Source organism: Podarcis gaigeae (genome assembly GCF_964106915.1).
Source record: "Podarcis gaigeae genome assembly, chromosome: 9".
Lineage (NCBI taxonomy): Eukaryota > Metazoa > Chordata > Lepidosauria > Squamata > Lacertidae > Podarcis > Podarcis gaigeae.
Window position 1 is genome coordinate 77,548,729 of NC_139685.1, and position 16,898 is coordinate 77,565,626.

Sequence of the window (16,898 nt, forward strand, 5' to 3'; positions counted from 1 at the left end):
TGTTTCTGTGTGTTTTTTCTCTCATTTGAGTGGTGATTTGTATGTGGAACCGCTGCTTTTCCCCCTGGACATCACTTCCGCCATTGACATCCCTGTAATGTCCTTAAAAATCCAGACATATGGATTTCAAACTAGATGCTTATATTGCCTTCAGTGTTTAAGCATTTTTACTCTGCTTTCACTTCGTTGAGGCTTCCTCTGGAGCAAGACCACAACACACAGGGCAGTTGACAATAATAATAATAATAATAAATTTTATTTATATCCCGCCCTCCCCAGCCAAAGCTGGGCTCAGGGCAGCTAACAACAATCAAAATAGTCCAACATTCTAAAAACATTCATTATAAAATTAATTAAAATCAAATTAAGATCAAATTAATGGCAACCATCAAGCAAAATTCTGTGCAGATTGCCAGAGGAGGGGGTCAGGCTGTGCCCTGACCAAAGGCCTGGTGGAACAGCTCTGTCATGCAGGCCCTGCAGAAAGATGTCAGGTCCCGCAGGGCCCTAGTCTCTTGTGACAGAGCGTTCCACCAGATTGGAGCCGCGGCCGAGAAAGCCCTGGCTCTAGTTGAGGCCAGCCTAACCTCTCTGTGGCCTGGGATCTTTAGGCTGTTTTTATTTGCAGACCGTAAATTTCTCTGTGGGGCATACCAGGAGAGGCGGTCCCGTAGGTTCGAGGATCCTAGGCCGTATAGGGCTTTAAAGGTTATAAGCAGCACTTTAAACCTGATCCTGTACTCCACCGGGAGCCAGTGCAGCTGGTATAGTACCGGATGAATATGATCTTGCAGCGAAGACCCCATAAGGAGTCTCGCCGCGGCATTCTGCACCCGCTGGAGTTTCTGGGTCAGTCTCAAGGGCAGCCCCACGTAGAGCGAGTTACAATAATCCAGTCTGGAGGTGACCGTCGCGTGGATCACAGTGGCTAGGTCAGGGCGAGAGAGATAAGGAGCCAACTGCTTAGCTTGGCGGAGATGAAAAAATGCCGTCTTTGTTATAGCTATAATCTGTGCCTCCATAGAGAGGGAGGTATCGAAGATTACACCCAAACTCTTAACGGACGATGCTGGCACTAATTGCACCCCCGCAAGAGATGGGAGTTGCCCCCTCAATCCCATATCGCTCCGTCCCAGCCAGAGGACCTCTGTCTTCGAAGGATTTAACTTCAACCGGCTCCCACATAACCATCCAGCCACAGCTTCCAGACATCTGGTCAGTGTATCTGGGGCCGAGTCAGGATGGCCGTCCATCAACAGATAGAGTTGGGTGTCATCGGCATACTGATGGCAACCCAGCCCAAAACTCCGGACAAGCTGGGCGAGGGGGCGCATAAAGATGTTAAAAAGCATTGGGGAGAGAATCACACCCTGAGGCACTCCACACACCAAGGAGTGGCACGATGACAATTCCCCCCCCCCAAAGCGCCACCCTCTGTCCCCGACCAGAGAGAAACGAGCGCAGCCATTGAAGGACTGTGCCCTGGATCCCCACATCGGCAAGGCGGTGGTCCAGGAGTTCGTGATCGACCATGTCGAAGGCTGCTGACAGGTCTAGAAGAATCAGCAGCCCTGACCCGCCTCGATCCAGCTGCCTGCGGAGATCATCTGTTAGGGTGACCAGAGCCGTCTCGGTCCCATGACCAGCGCGGAAGCCGGACTGGAATGGATCGAGAGCCGATGTTTCATCCAGAAACCTACCAAGCTGTTCAGCAACCGCTCTCTCAATCACCTTACCCAGGAATGGAAGATTCAAAACCGGGCAGTAATTGGATAGATCTAAAGGATCTAATGATGTTTTCTTTAAGAGCGGACGCACCACTGCCTCCTTCAGTTCCCCTGGGAATATCCCGGTGCCAAGGGACAAATTGATGATATCACCCAGGGGGGCCCGCACCTCGTCTGGACACACTCTAATCAGCCAAGACGGGCACGGGTCAAGAGGACAGGTGGTGGGCTTTCCAGCTTGGAGGAGTCTGTCCACATCGGCTGGGGATATCCGGTCAAAGTGGTCCAATACTGGACCCGAGGACAGTCGAGGGGCCTCCAGTTCCTTTATTGTACCCAAATTGGCAGGGAGGTCATGGCGGAGCGACAGGACCTTCTCCGTAAAAAAGCTCGCAAATGCCTCACAGCTGTGTGTCAAATTGTTATTTAAATTTGGCTGTCCTTCAAGGGACGTTAAAGACCTAATTATATTAAATAATTGCGCCAGGCGAGAGCTAGCGGAGGCAATGGAGGCCGAGAAGTAGGACTTCTTAGCGGCCTTCACTGCCATCTCGTAGGTTTTCATAAAAACCCTATAAGATGTTCTTGAGGCTCCGTCACAGGCACCCCGCCATACTCACTCTAGCCGTCTGAGGTCCCGCTTCATTTTCCGAAGCTCCTCGGTAAACCAGGGAGCCCGGTTTCTGCGGGGCCGCAGAGGGCGCCTAGGTGCAATCTCATCGATGGCTGCTAGGAGCTGGATATTCCAGCCCTCAACAAGCTCGGTCAATGAGTCGCCAGGGGGAGCAAGGTCCCACAAGGCCTGACGGAATCTATCATGGTCCATCAGCCTCTGCGGGCGAGCCCAAATTGGCTCGCCACCTAAGCAGGGTGGGGGTGGAAAATCAATCCTGGCTTTCAGCGCGTAGTGATCAGACCATGGCACCTTCATCAAAGGAGACATGATCACATCTATACCGGCGCCAAAGATCAAATCCAGCGTGTGGCCTGCTTGATGTGTGGGGCCCGAAACAAACTGGTAGAGCCCTAGTGTCACCATGGAAGACACCAGGTCCAGAGCCTGTGAGGAGGGAATGGCATCAGCATGGATGTTGAAGACCCCCAATAGGTTAGGGAACTCCAAGGCCCAGCCAGCCACTGCCTCCAGCAGGCCTGACAGGGTGGCTGCTGGTGCGCTAGGTGGCCGGTACAACAGCCAGACAGCCAAGCTCACCTTGGAGCCCCACACTAGGCCAACACATTCAATGCCAGGTATTGATGGCGATGGTAGAGCCCTGAAAAAACAGTCTTCTCAGATTAATAATGCCACCCCTCACCCCTGGCCCACAGTCCGCGACTGGTGGAGGACGGAGAAACCCGGGGGCGCCATCTCTCGTAAGGTAACAGTTTCCCCTTCGCGCACCCAGGTCTCCGTCACACAAGCCAGGTCAACCCCGTGCGAGGTGAAGAAGTCTCGCAGGGTGGCGGTTTTGTTGCCTATAGACCTGGCATTGCACAACACCAGTGACGGAGGTGAGTAATCCTTGCTCACCCTACCTTCGTCCCTTGGGATGGGGCGCAGATTGGAAGGGGTACGAGCATATCCGTATCTCGATCCCCTTCACCTATGACATCTGCCCCCACCGCCATACCTCCCTTGCCCCACTACAGTAGCAATCCCAAGCCTCAAACCAACCTCCATTTACAAAATAGAAAAACAAATCAAACCAAAAACAATTGTACCAACAAAACAAATCCCCACCCCACTCAATATCCAACCCCAAACCAAAATAAAATGGAACAAAATAAAAATACATCAATAAAAACCACCGTTCACGGTGGTACAACAAAGTAAAAAGTAAAAACCCTTATAAAACACTTTAAAATATATAAAAACATTTTAAACATTTGCTGCGGCAACACCAGTGTCCTTAAAACTGTAGCGGTGGCGGACTTCCGGTTTGGATCGCTAGCAGTATGGGAGCGCAGTGAAGTTGCTGCCTGACTTCTCCGAGCTGCACGGGGGTTTTGAGGGGCAACGCAAAGGCACTGCGACCCCAAAAATCTCAAGGGGGGCCCCCTTGAGGGAAGCGCAACCAGCAGCGTTGGACGGGTCCCGATGCTTCTCCGGGTTTTTTCTATTTTTGGGGGAAGACTCAGGAGCGAGGGATCGAGAAACGCACTCCGGTAAGCTCTGCGGACCCCGTGCAGTAATGCCTCTAGCTCCCACTGAAAGACGCGACAAATCTCCGTAATTTTAAAAACAGTCGCCCTTGGCTCGGAATAAAAAATGTTGGAGCAGGAAAATTGAAAATAGAGGTCAAGGAGCGATGGATGTCGATAGATTAAGCTAAGGAGCCCGAGCCGTATTTCGGACCTAAGATGGCGCTGGGACTATAATCGGGAGAGTGAAACAAAGAAACCCTTTACTCACCCGCTGTAGAAAGTCGGAAGGGAAAGTCCCCGCCGGGAGTTTGGCAAGGCAAAAGTAACTAACTAAACTGAAAAGTGACGAACTGGGAAGAAAACCTTAGAAACTTTGTATCGTTTTGGCTAGCTAACGGGAGAGTCCGAGGAGGACTTAAAGGGAACAGTGAGAAGATCACGGAGGGTGCAGCCTGAAGCGGAGGGGCAAGAAAGGCAGGAGGGAAAAGGGGAAGAGCTGTTAAGAAAGAAACACACAGACTGTGACGGTGCTGAGGGACGAAATCTCCCCCTCTCCCCCGGCCTCTGACGGCGGTGAAAAAACAATTTTGGACCTTCGTCCCCCCTCTTCTGAACTGCCCCCCAGACGGCGGGAGGGAACCCACCCGCAAAAACCAGCAACATACGGTGCACCAGTATCTATCCTTGTTCATCCCTGCTTGGCGATAACCTTGTCAGAACCTGGATATTTCGGATCGGCTTGCTAAGGACAATTTGCTAAGGACTTAATCATTTTCCCGAGACTATCTGGGCTGCAGAAGCCGCTGTTTTTCTTTTTTCCTTTTTGGCACGGACTCACGCGCAGATCACCTTCCCCGGGAGAAGCAGAAACTCCACCCACCATTTCACTCTCGGGGGGAGAGCTGCACAGTTGGAAACTGCTTGAAACTTCACACCCCCCCCACCTTGGTGGAATATTTAAGCCTTGCCAAAAGACTTCGAAGCCTCCTCAGATCTCCTCGCCTGACCCCTCCCCCCACCTCCCCCTTTCTCCTCCTCCCCCTTTTTGCCTGCTTTCTGCCTCCCTCGGTTGAGGATTCAAACATCGTCAGCAAGTAAAACTGGGATAACCCCGCAATTTTATCCACCCCCATTGCTTCCACCCCTTGTGTTCTTTTGTTTCCCCCCCTTTTTCCCCCTTTTTTCTCTCTACTCTTTCCTGCTCTCTTTTCTCTCTTCCTTTGCCTCTTTTCCGATTTATAAATATTCAAATGTAACACCGCAAGTTGATGGCAGACGAGGGTAGTTCACTACCATATTCTTAAACATTTGTTATTAGCTTTGCGGCTTTACTTGTGTACCATTGACCAGTAGACGGACGGCAACTGGCTGAGCTGGGACAGAACTTATAATGTGGGAATATTGATACGCTGATCTCTGCCCTTGTCTGACCAGGGTGCCTCCTACTGCGATAATTAAAACTGTATGAGATTGTGCGCCCTCAAAGGGAGAGCTACAAGAAATTTAACCAGTCTTGCATTCAGGAATAAGGGGGGGGAGGATACGCTTGAGGTGGGCAAATGGCGGGAAAGGATGGAAAGAAGCCAGTGGGAACCCCAACAGAGAGGAGAACCTCAAAACAAGAGGAAATTAGAGACTTAGATGTATTATGGTTGAAAATAAAAGAGGAATTTAAACAGAATGAAATCCATATGGGGAAAAAGCTAGGAGAGATGCAGATCTCTATTGACAAAAAAATAGAGGGAGTGGTGGGAGAATTGTCAAATAAGATAAAAGAGCTAACAACCCACTCTAAGTCTTTAGAAGACTCAAATAAAAAACTACAAAGAGAGATGAAGGATCAGAGAAGAGAGGCGGAGAAGATAAAGGAGAATTTTGGAGAACTGAGTAAGAGTCAAGACCAAGTCCTAGACAACTTAGCATTGATGGAAATGAAACAAAAGCAGCTAAATTTAAAACTCAGAGGAGTAGGGGAGGAAACAGACGAAGACATCAAAGGGAAAATTATCAAAGAACTGGCGAGGTGGCTAGCCATGAATGAAGAAGAAGTTGCACAAACGATAGAAAATGTCTTCAGAATCAAAATAAGACCCAAACAAAATAGATTGAAAAAGGTCCCAGGAGACTGTCTTGTGATCTTCAAATCGATAGAGATGAGAAACATAATACTGAGAGAAAGCTACCAGAAGAAATTGGTAATTGATGGAAGACCAATTATCATTTTTAAAGAAATACCAATTAGACTCCTTCGCAAAAGAGAGGGTTATAAACAAATAGTCAACACTTTAAGAAGGAATGGCATACAACACAGATGGGAATTTCCAGAAGGGATTTCCTTTTTTTATAAAGGGAAAAGATTCAAAATAACGGAAAGTCAAGAAGTCAGCAAATTCTTACGTAGATATGAAAAAGATCTTGGAGGGTTGGAGGACAGATACGGAGGGAGGGGTGGAGAAAGAGAAGAGAGGGACGGTACAGACCGGGGGGATGGGGGAGGGGGAGGGGTGGAGGGGGAGGAGGTGGGGGAGGAGGAAGGGGGAGAGGAGGAAGAAGAAACAGAGGGCAAACCCACCCGAATCTAAACCGGTAAATTACAGACTTTTCGGTAGACAAGAGAGACAATGACTTTAAAAATTCTAACATGGAATGTAAATGGTCTGAACGAAAAAACTAAAAGGAATAAAATTGCAAATGTGTTGAAAAAGAAAAAACTGGATGTAATCTGTATACAAGAGACCCATGTAGCGAAAAGACACAAACACGTTTTGGTAAATAAGAACTTGGGAACGGAATTTATAAATTCTACGGAAGAAAAAAAAAAAGGAGTAGTAACATATGTCAACGAAAAATGGGATCCAAAACTGATTTATAAAGACGAAGAAGGAAGGGTACTGGGGGTACAAATCAGTTTCCAGGGGGAAAAGATTAATGTGGTAAATATCTATGACCCAAACTCGAATAGACCGGAGTTTTTTAAGAAATTAGAACAAGTACTATTAAAATTAGAAAATAACAGGACGATATTATTGGGAGACTTCAATGCAGTGCCAACACCAGAAATTGACAGGCAAACAGAAAAGAAAAAGCGAAACCAAGGAAAGCTACCAAAATCATTTCAAGATATGGAGGAAAATTTGGATTTAATAGATATATGGAGGCATAAACACCCAATAGAAAAGCAGTTCACTTTCTTTTCAGAGGTACATAAAAGTTGGGGCCGAATTGACCAAATTTGGACCTCAAGGGAACTCACCCTGAGAGCCATAAAATGTGAAATTCACCCGAGAACCCTATCGGATCATAATTCCATAACATTGGAAATAAAAGGCGCAACGCAGGGGGGCTTTAGATGGAGGCTGAACGAATATTTATTAGATAATGATGAAGTCATTGAAAAAGCCAAAGCCACCCTAAAATAATATTTTGACCTGAACCTCAACACAGGAACAAATATAGAAGTGGTATGGGATGCCAGTAAGGCTGTTCTAAGAGGACTTTTTATCCAGCAAAACAACCTCAGGAAGAAAATTAGACAACAAAAGAAGGAAGAAATCCTCAGACAACTAAGGGAGCATGAGAAAAAATTAATAGAACACCCGAAAGATGAACAAAGTATACAAACAATAAAAATATTACAAACACAGTATTCGATGTTAACAAACCAAGAAATAGAATGGAAAATTAAGTTAATGAGGCAGAGGTTTTTTGAATCGGCAAACAAAACGGGTAAATTCTTAGCTTGGCAATTGAGAAAAAGACAAAAATTAAGTGTAATAAACAAAATAATGGTAGAAAATGAACTGATAGTAGATCCAAAAAGAATACAGAAAAATTTTCTTAAATTCTATGAGGAACTATATAAAAAAGGAAAGGAAGACTCAACTCAAATAGAAAGATATTTAGACAATTGTGAGGGGAAGATCGTGACAGAGGAAGAAAGGCTTCAATTGAATAAACCCATAAGCCTAGAAGAGGTCCAGAATGCGATAAAAAAAATTAAACTGGGAAAGGCGCCAGGACCGGATGGCCTATCGGCTAAGTATTACAAAGTTTTAGGAAACCAACTGTCTACAGCACTCTGTGATACTATGAATAACATTCTAAGAGGAGGGAAAATACCTGAGTCGTGGAGAGAGGCCTTTATCACCCTAATCCCCAAGTCAGATACAGATAGATTGAATATCAAAAATTACAGGCCAATATCTCTACTAAATAACGATTACAAAATATTCGCTGACATTATGGCAAACAGACTGAAAAAGTGTCTAACAAATTTAATTCATAAGGACCAAGCGGGTTTTTTACCAAACAGGTATTTGAAAGATAACGTGAGACATGTTATTAACATAATTGAATATTTGGAGATGAACAACGATAGACCTGCCGCATTGATCTTCATTGATGTGGAAAAGGCGTTCGATATCGTCTCTTGGTTGTTCCTATTAAAATCTATTGAAAGGGCAGGGATAGAGGGCGAGTTTATGAAGGGAATACAGGCAATATATTCAACCCAATTCGCCAAACTGGTAATAAACAATAATCTCACAAACATGTTTAAAATCGAGAAAGGGACAAGGCAGGGATGCCCTCTCTCTCCGCTCTTATTCATTATGGTTTTAGAAGTATTGGCAAATAAGATAAGATCCACGCCTGAGATACAGGGGATTAGGATAGGTTTAAAGGAGTTTAAGCTAAAAGCCTACGCGGATGACCTGATGCTCTCCCTGGAAGAACCTCACGGAAGCATTGATAAAGCGCTGAAGACATTAGAGGAGTATGGTAGACTATCCGGCTTCAAATTGAATAAAGTCAAAACAAAAATGCTGGCTAAGAATTTGAGAAATGATGAAAAAGAATTATTAGAGAGACAATGCGGAATCAAGGTGGCAAAGAAAATAAAGTATTTAGGAATATGGCTTACACCAAAAAATATAAATTTAATTGAAGATAATTATTCGCCAACGTGGAAAGAAATTAAAAAAGACCTCGATGTTTGGAACAGAGCCAACCTTTCTTGGTTGGGTAGGATGGAAGCAATAAAAATGAACATACTCCCCAAGATGCTGTTCCTGTTTCAAAACGTTCCTGTTATCAGAGGGTCCAAAATATTTAAAGACTGGCAGAAGGTTCTTTCAAGATTCATCTGGCAGGGAAGAAGGCCAAGGATCAGATTTAAACTACTCACGGATCGGAAGGAGAGAGGAGGGTTTGCAGTTCCCAACTTAAAATTGTATTATGAGGCAGCCTGCCTCTGCTGGGTCAAGGATTGGATAACTTTGGAGAACACCGATTTGTTGGACCTAGAGGGGGCGGACAACAGGTTCGGCTGGCACGCCTACCTCTGGCCCAACAAAGAGAAGACCCATAAGGAGTTCTCGAGTCACATCATTAGGGGCCCTCTGTTTGAAGTCTGGGGAAAAAATAAAAAACTGCTAGAAAGGAAAACGCCCTGGTGGCTGTCCCCAACAGATATCATAATAATCAAAAAAACAAATATGGAAGAGAAAAGACTGACATATGAAGATTTATTGGTGAGATCCCAAGACAGCTGGAGACTAAGACCATATGAGGAGTTGAAGGGAAAGCTGACGGGCTGGCTACAATACCATCAAGTCAATGCAAGATGGACAGAAGACAAAAAATTAGGAATGAACGAAAAGAAGTCCAAATTCCAGATTGAAATTATCGAAAGTAAAACCAAGTTATTATCTAAAACATATAACATGCTACTGGAATGGGACACCAAAGACGAGGAAATTAAGGAAGTCATGGTAAAGTGGGCGATAGATCTGGGGCATAACATAGAGTACGAGAAATGGTCCAAATTGTGGAATGAGGGAATAAAATTTTCGGCGAGTGCTGCCATCAGAGAAAACCTACTGAAGATGATGTATAGATGGTACCTAACACCAGAAAAACTAAATAGGATGTATAAGACGGGCAATAAGACCTGCTGGAAATGTAAGATAAAAGAAGGTAATTTTATACATATGTGGTGGGGATGTGAGGAAATGAAAAATTTTTGGAATCAGGTATATAGCGAGTTAAAAAAGATAATTGGATACACATTCCCCAAAAAACCAGAGGCCTTCTTATTAGGTATCATTGGAGAGGAAATTAGGAAGGAAGACAAAATCCTATTTCAATACTCAACAGCAGCAGCAAGAATATTAATCGCGCAAAATTGGAAAGGCTCAAACATTCTGACGATGAGGGACTGGCAAACAAAATTATATGACTTTATTGAATTGGCAAAAATGACGCAAAGAATTAGAAACCAAAAAAATGCAAAGTTTAAAGACGACTGGAATAAATTTGTGGTCTATATGGAAAGCAATCTAAACTTACCAACTGTAGCAGGTCAGATATAAAACTCCCGATGTGTAAATTAACCATCAATACCAGCTGTAAAATTAAACTATTGAAGGTAGAAATCCGAAATCAGCAGGGAAGGAAGTCAGATGTTTTATGTAATAATTCTTCGTTTCTTTTTTGTGTGTGTGGTTTTTTTCTTTTTTTCTTTTTTCTTTTTTTTCTTATTCTTCTTATTCTTCTCCTTTTAATATCTTTTTTTGTATGTGTGTGATCAATGAAATTCAATAAAAAGAGTATAAAAAAAAAACTGTAGCGGTGGCGAGTGTGGGCCCCGCCCCCCAGGCCTGGTGGAGTGGGCCTGCAGGAGGGAGCGGCTTTCCTCAACCCCCACGGTGCAGCAGCAGCAGTGGTGTCCCAGTGCCTCATGAGGCCTCTTAAGCTGTGGCGGTGGTGAGTCAGTCTGGGCCCCGCCCCCTGGGCCAGGTGGAATCAGCCTGAGGAGGGAGCGGCCTTCCCCAACTCACAGTGCAGCAGCAGCAGCAGTGCACAATATAGTGCACTCAATCTTCTAACTAGAATATGTCCTCCTTCTCTGGATACTCATGGGGGATTGCATTAATTCCACTGCTTCCTTGCTTCCCTCAACTCATTTGTGTGGGCTTTCCCTTTTCGTTGCTGCGATTCCTTCTCACTACCACTGTTGTCTGAGACATATTGAGAAGCAGGTGAACAAGCATGCAAGTTTCAACAGTGAAGACAAGGAGGCATAGGAGTCCTCTATATGGGGCCATGGGGGCCCAGGCACCCATAAATTTTCAATGAAGGGGCCCCCCCAAAAAAAGGTTCTACGCGGCCATGCGCCCACGCTGCAGGGAGTCTGCATTACATGTCAGTAAGCCAACGTCACGTGCAAACGTCACAGTGATGTCGTGCAGCCCCAGGCCCCCTCTGTCACCAGAGCAAGGCAAGGAGGCTTTTATCAGTGGCCTCCTCCACTGGGTGATGGAGCCTTCAGCAGTTGCCCAGCCATGCTGGTCCTTGATGCTGGTCCAGTGAGTGATCACTTTGGGATCCACTTGCCTGTGGCAGTTCTTGCTCACTACAGTTGGAGCTAGAATAAGCCTAGATATAGTCCTTTCCCCGAGGCATCCTCTCTCCTCTCTGCAACTGTAGATGCCATCACTTGGCATTTCCCCTCTGCTCTCCCTGGTGCAGCCAGTGAGGTGTTGGAAATCAAGCCTTTATCAGGAGAAACTGACAATAATTCCAGGCACCCGGCTTGATTCCCTGTTGACCTCCCTAGCTGCATTCCCCAGCAAGATCCAGGCTATGTCGCGATAGGCGATTCTTCTCAAACGTGAGAAGAACACACCCCCTCTTTCCTGCCCCCTGGCAGGGGAAAGAGATAGACAGAAACGTATTTACATGCCTTTATTTCTGTCTTTGTGGCATTACAAAAAACATGACTGCTCTCTTCAAACCCCAGCAGTCTAGTAGCAAACACTTCCTGCACTTCCTGGACAGGAACAAACGGAAGAGCTCATATTACACTCTGAGCTAATTCCGGTGCTTCGCACTGTGAATTGACTGTCCCTCTGTTTCCCACGGACACGCCCAACATTCCCATTATGTTTTGCTTTCAAGCTAGCAGTTTGCAGCTGCATTGCTTCTATATCGTAACCTGTGACTGCAACTGCTATTCAGTCCTCCTTGCTGTTGTGTCTACCTCACGCAGTTACTGCTGCCTGAATTCAGAAGGAATTTTAATAATAATAATAATAATTCCATAAGATAGCTTTCCTAGGTATATGCTCTGTGTGGAATCTTGATTGGCTGCTTGTCATGCCCAATCAGGGAGAAGCAGAACCTGAACAAGAAGAGTTCTGGAATGTTCTGCATCAAAGGGCTAGGTGGTTGAGCCGCTGAAGGAACGAACAGCTGCAGGAACAAACGGAGAGGCAAAGAGAAGAAGAACTGACTGAGGCACAACAATATCCCAGCGGTATCCCACGGTATCACAGTGAATGTTATAAATGTTATTCATATGAAACTACTTTATACCCACTGCATCAGTTTGTTGGGTATTTTGCCCAGCTAGTACAATTTCCAGCAGCTTCCTTAGCTCTCAAGCAGGAAGAAGTCCTTTACCAGTTTGACTGGGTCTTATCCTGCAGAGCATCTGGTCTGTCATTTAGGTGTCACTCGCAAAGTTCCAGTTCTCCTGTTCTGCTGGGAGAGATGTAATCTCATAGAGGTACCCTGGTGGCAGTAAAAATTTTGCTTAAATACTGAGGGTGGGGGACAGGATGTTGTTGTTGTTTAGTCATTTAGTCGTGTCCGACTCTTCGTGACCCCATGGAGCAGAGCACGCCAGGCACTCCTGTCTTCCACTGCCTCCCGCAGTCTGGTCAAACTCATGCTGGTAGCTTCGAGAACACTGTCCAACCATCTCGTCCTCTGTCATCCCCTTCTCCTTGTGCCCTCCATCTTTCCCAACATCAGGGCTGATTTCCTTCAGAATGGAGAGGTTTGATCTTCTTGAAGCCCATGGGACTCTCAAGAGTCTCCTCCAGCACCAGAATTCAAAAGATTCAGTTCTTCAGCAGTCAGCCTTCTTGATGGTCCAGCTCTCACTTCCATATACCACTACTGGGGAAAACCATAGCTTTAACTATACGGACCTTTGTTGGCAAGGTGATATTATCTTTAAATTCTATTTTTTCCTTATTATTTTAAGAGTTCGCTCCACTACATTGTCACATGAAGGAACCCAAGATGAAATACCACTTAAAATGAAGAGGTAAGATGGCAGCCAAGGAAAAGTCCCCATCAATGAAGCAATGTAAGCACTTTCCACTTTTATTTATGCTCACTGCTTTTCCAACTGCTCATTGACCACTACATTCTTAATTAAAAGCTGTGTTAACGGTCTACTCCATTATATGGTTCTGAACATAGGATGACGTGAGGAGCCAATCCGAATGAGCAGTTAAAATGGCAGGAGGTCTGACATTCGCAGAAGGCAAGTTGTTTCTGTTTGTATTTTCTCTTCAGACGAACCCAGGACAACAGGACCCACACTCTACTCTTGGGAGTGAGGCCCAAATATGTCCCTTCTGCCCCTCTGACTCCTCCTTCCTTTTGTCTTGGGAGTATAATATCAAGGAGGGGGGCAGAAGGTTATGTCTTGGTCACTGTACGTTTCCGAGCACAATTCAAAGTCTTGGTGCTGATCTTTAAAGCCCTAAATGGCCTCGGTCCAGTATACCTGAAGGAGCATCTCCACCCCCATCATTCTGCCCGGACACCGAGGTCCAGTGCCGAGGGCCTTCTGGCGGTTCCCTCACTGCGAGAAGCCAAGTTACAGGGATCCAGGCAGAGGACCATCTTGATAGTGGCACCCACCCTGTGGAACGCCCTCCCACCAGATGCCAAAGAGAAAAACAACTACCAGACTTTTAGAAGACATCTGAAGGCAGCCCTGTTTAGGGAAGCTTTTAATGTTTAATAGGTTATTGCATTTTAGTGTTCTGTTGGAAGCTGCCCAGAGTGACTGCGGCAACCCAGCCAGATGGGCGGGGTATAAACAATAAATTATTATTATTATTATTATTATTATTATTATTCCCTTTTTGAGCTCCTGCCCCACCTTTCTGCTTTCAGGATGTGAACCACCTGGCAGAGTATTTTGAAGGTCATTAGAACCCTGCTGGACCAAACCAAAGGCCTATCTAGTTCAGCATTCTGTTCTCACAGTGCCCAGCCAAGTGCCTAATTTTATGGTCCTTGTGAGGTTATCCCACAGCCATAGGATTTTGTGGACATTCCTTTCCTTGTTGCATCTGCAGGAACTTTAGCTGCTGTCCTTCCTTTGCAGTAAAAGGGGAAAAGGGGGATGGTGGAATAGAACAAGTTTTTTTTAAAATAAAAATATCACTAAGACTTTGGATCTTCTTGATCCAAAAAAATTCTGCTTCTTCCAACGCCCCCGCTCTCCAACCATATCAATGGGAGGTTTGTTGTTGTTGTTTTAAAAAATGCCTATGGGAGGAGAGGAGGAGGAGAGCAGCCAGGTCCCATTTTCTGCCCTGCCATCATGACGCCAGCAGAAATTTGGATTTGCTCGCTCTTCCACCAAACCAGGATTGAACATTTAAGGGAAAATGCATAAGACTACTATACATATCTAGATCAGAAGCATTGTGAGTTCAGCAGTAAGAACCCTCAAGATCCTAACCAAGAAAAGGCTAAGGAACTAGGACCTGAGAGACCAGGGTTCAGATCCCCACTCGGCCATTAAACTCATTGGGTAACACTGCTTCTCAGCCTAACCTACCTCACAGGGCTGTTTTGGGGATCAAATGAGGAGGGGGGAGAACCATGTATGCCACCTTGAGCTCACTGGAGTAAAAAGTGGGGTTAAAATAAAATAAACCACTTTAGGAAACAGGTAATCCATGCAACAGAAAGAGGTCATCATGCAGTCTATACACTTGTATCCAACCCATTGTATTCCTGGTCATATTGATCAGATCACTCACTATCAGAAGTCTCTCCCCCACACCTTGCAATATCTAGGAAGTAGTCTGTTATGTATGTACATTACTTAGTGTTGTGTAATTTCTTTATATTTATTTCTTTATATTTATTTTAAAGAGAAGTTGTTATTTTACAGTGCCGCAGGATGCAGCTAAAGAAAGAGCTTCCAAGTCCCAGTTTAGTTCCAGAACTAATATGGAATCAAAAAGTAACATAGGGTCCCGATCCAATGTGGGGTCTAGATCCAATGTGAGTTCCAGATCAAAAATAGGAATGAGAAAGCGACAGCAAAATATGGCAGGTATGTACATTGCACACCTAGCAGTGGTTCATCTCCACCCCCATTGTTCAGCCCAGACACTGGTTCATCTCCACCCCCATTGTTCAGCCCAGACACTGAAGTCCAGCTCCGAGGGCCTTCTAGCAGTTCCCTCACAGCGAGAAGCCAAGTTACAGGGAACCAGGCAGAGGGCCTTCTCAGTGGTGGCGCCCAGCCTGTGGAACGCCCTCCCTTCAGATGTGAAGGAAATAAGCAGCTATCTTATCTTTAAAAGACATCTGACGGCAACCCTGTTTAGGAAAGTTTTGTAATATTTAATGCTGTATTTTTTTTGACACTCGATTGGAAGACGCCCAGAGTGGCTGGGGAAACTCAGCCAGATGGGCGGGGTATAAATAATAAATTATTATTATTGTCATTATTATTAATATTATTCATCCTGTAATGAGAAGCACAAAAAGGGAAGAGGGAGTGTGGAATTGGGGGGGGGGAGGAGTTCAGGTGGGAGGGGTCACTGCCGCGCTGCTGGATCTCATGCCCCACCATGTGCTATGACATCATGATGCCACAGCATGTGTCAGGCGTGGAGAATCCTCTCTTCCCCGGTAGCATCAGAGGCAAAACATCCCCAACAACATCCTGAAAGTTTATAGGAAGTCCCAGGAGTCATACTCCTTCGCATTCTTTGTTCTTGAATGCGTAGGGACCTACGAGCCCTTGGAGAAGGAGGATCTCCCAAACCTTCCAAGGAGGTCTCTGCCGACTTCTCTCTCACTCCCTCCTCCTCATCCACTACCTTCAGCTATAATTCAGCTCTGTTTTCTTCTCCTCTTGAAACTGTTGGAGACAAGGGGGAAAACCTTCTCACTCTCCCTCCTCTTCTTAGAGGAGCCAAACAGACTGAGGGGATACTTCCCAGCTTCCCTGTTCAGTCCAGTCCCTGACAGTGTGCGTCATGACATAGAATCATAGAATCATAGAATTATAGAATCATAGAATCATAGAATCATAGAATCATAGAATCATAGAGTTGGAAGAGACCACAAGGGCCATTGAGTCCAACCCCCTGCCAAGCAGGAAACACCATCAGAGCACTCCTGACATATGGTTGTCAAGCCTCTGCTTAAAGACCTCCAAAGAAGGAGACTCCACCACACTCCTTGGCAGCAAATTCCACTGTCGAACAGCTCTTACTGTCAGGAAGTTCTTCCTAATGTTTAGGTGGAATCTTCTTTCTTGTAGTTTGGATCCATTGCTCCGTGTCCGCTTCTCTGGAGCAGCAGAAAACAACCTTTCTCCCTCCCTCCTCTATGTGACATCCTTTTATATATTTGAACATGGCTATCATATCACCCCTTAACCTCCTCTTCTCCAGGAGGTTATCACGATGTGGGCGGGCCCAGGTCAGCGCCACTGAAATGTGTTGTGGGATGTGTGGTTATTGGTTAGGGTTTTTTTGTTCTTGTTTTGATTATGTATTTTGTCTTTTTTATACTACATTTTCTATGTTGTGAACTATCCTGAGATATGCGGCTAAAGGACAGTACACAAATAATAATTATTTTTTAAGCATTAGTCAGAAACATGTAGAGAACATCAGGTTGGCAAAGGTTGTTGTAGTAGAATGCTTTCCCCAGGGAGTCTCATCTGGCGCCTTCATTATATATCTTTAGGAGCCAGGAGAAAATGTTCCTCTTCAACCTTGGCCTTTGTCTGATTAATTTTCTTTGTACTTCTAAATGTGCTTGGGGGAGGGGGGAGGCTACGGCTTTGATTTGCTCTTGTTCTTGTTTTAATTATGTATTTTGTACTGTTATTTTTATTTTTATGTTATGAGTCATCCTGAGATCTACGAATGAAATTAAATAAATAAATAGTGGGGTTGGGGGGTG

General features: G+C 45.3%; 1 protein-coding gene across 3 annotated transcripts in view; it reads left to right on the forward strand.

Moving 5' to 3' along the window:
* The first annotated feature begins 12,067 nt into the window (after positions 1-12,067).
* LOC310852813 (C-type lectin domain family 10 member A-like) overlaps positions 12,068-16,898 on the forward strand; it is a 33,256-nt gene continuing 28,425 nt past the window's right edge. For 2 of the 3 annotated variants that reach the window (XM_083756872.1, XM_083756874.1), the window contains exons 1-4: positions 12,068-12,199; positions 12,925-13,029; positions 13,146-13,209; positions 14,863-15,027. In XM_083756872.1, the coding sequence (XP_083612998.1) occupies positions 13,182-13,209; positions 14,863-15,027 (193 nt within the window). In that variant the 5' untranslated portion in view covers positions 12,068-12,199; positions 12,925-13,029; positions 13,146-13,181. The remainder of the gene's footprint in view (positions 12,200-12,924; positions 13,030-13,145; positions 13,210-14,862; positions 15,028-16,898) is intronic. The other variant, XM_083756873.1, reaches the window with a different exon arrangement.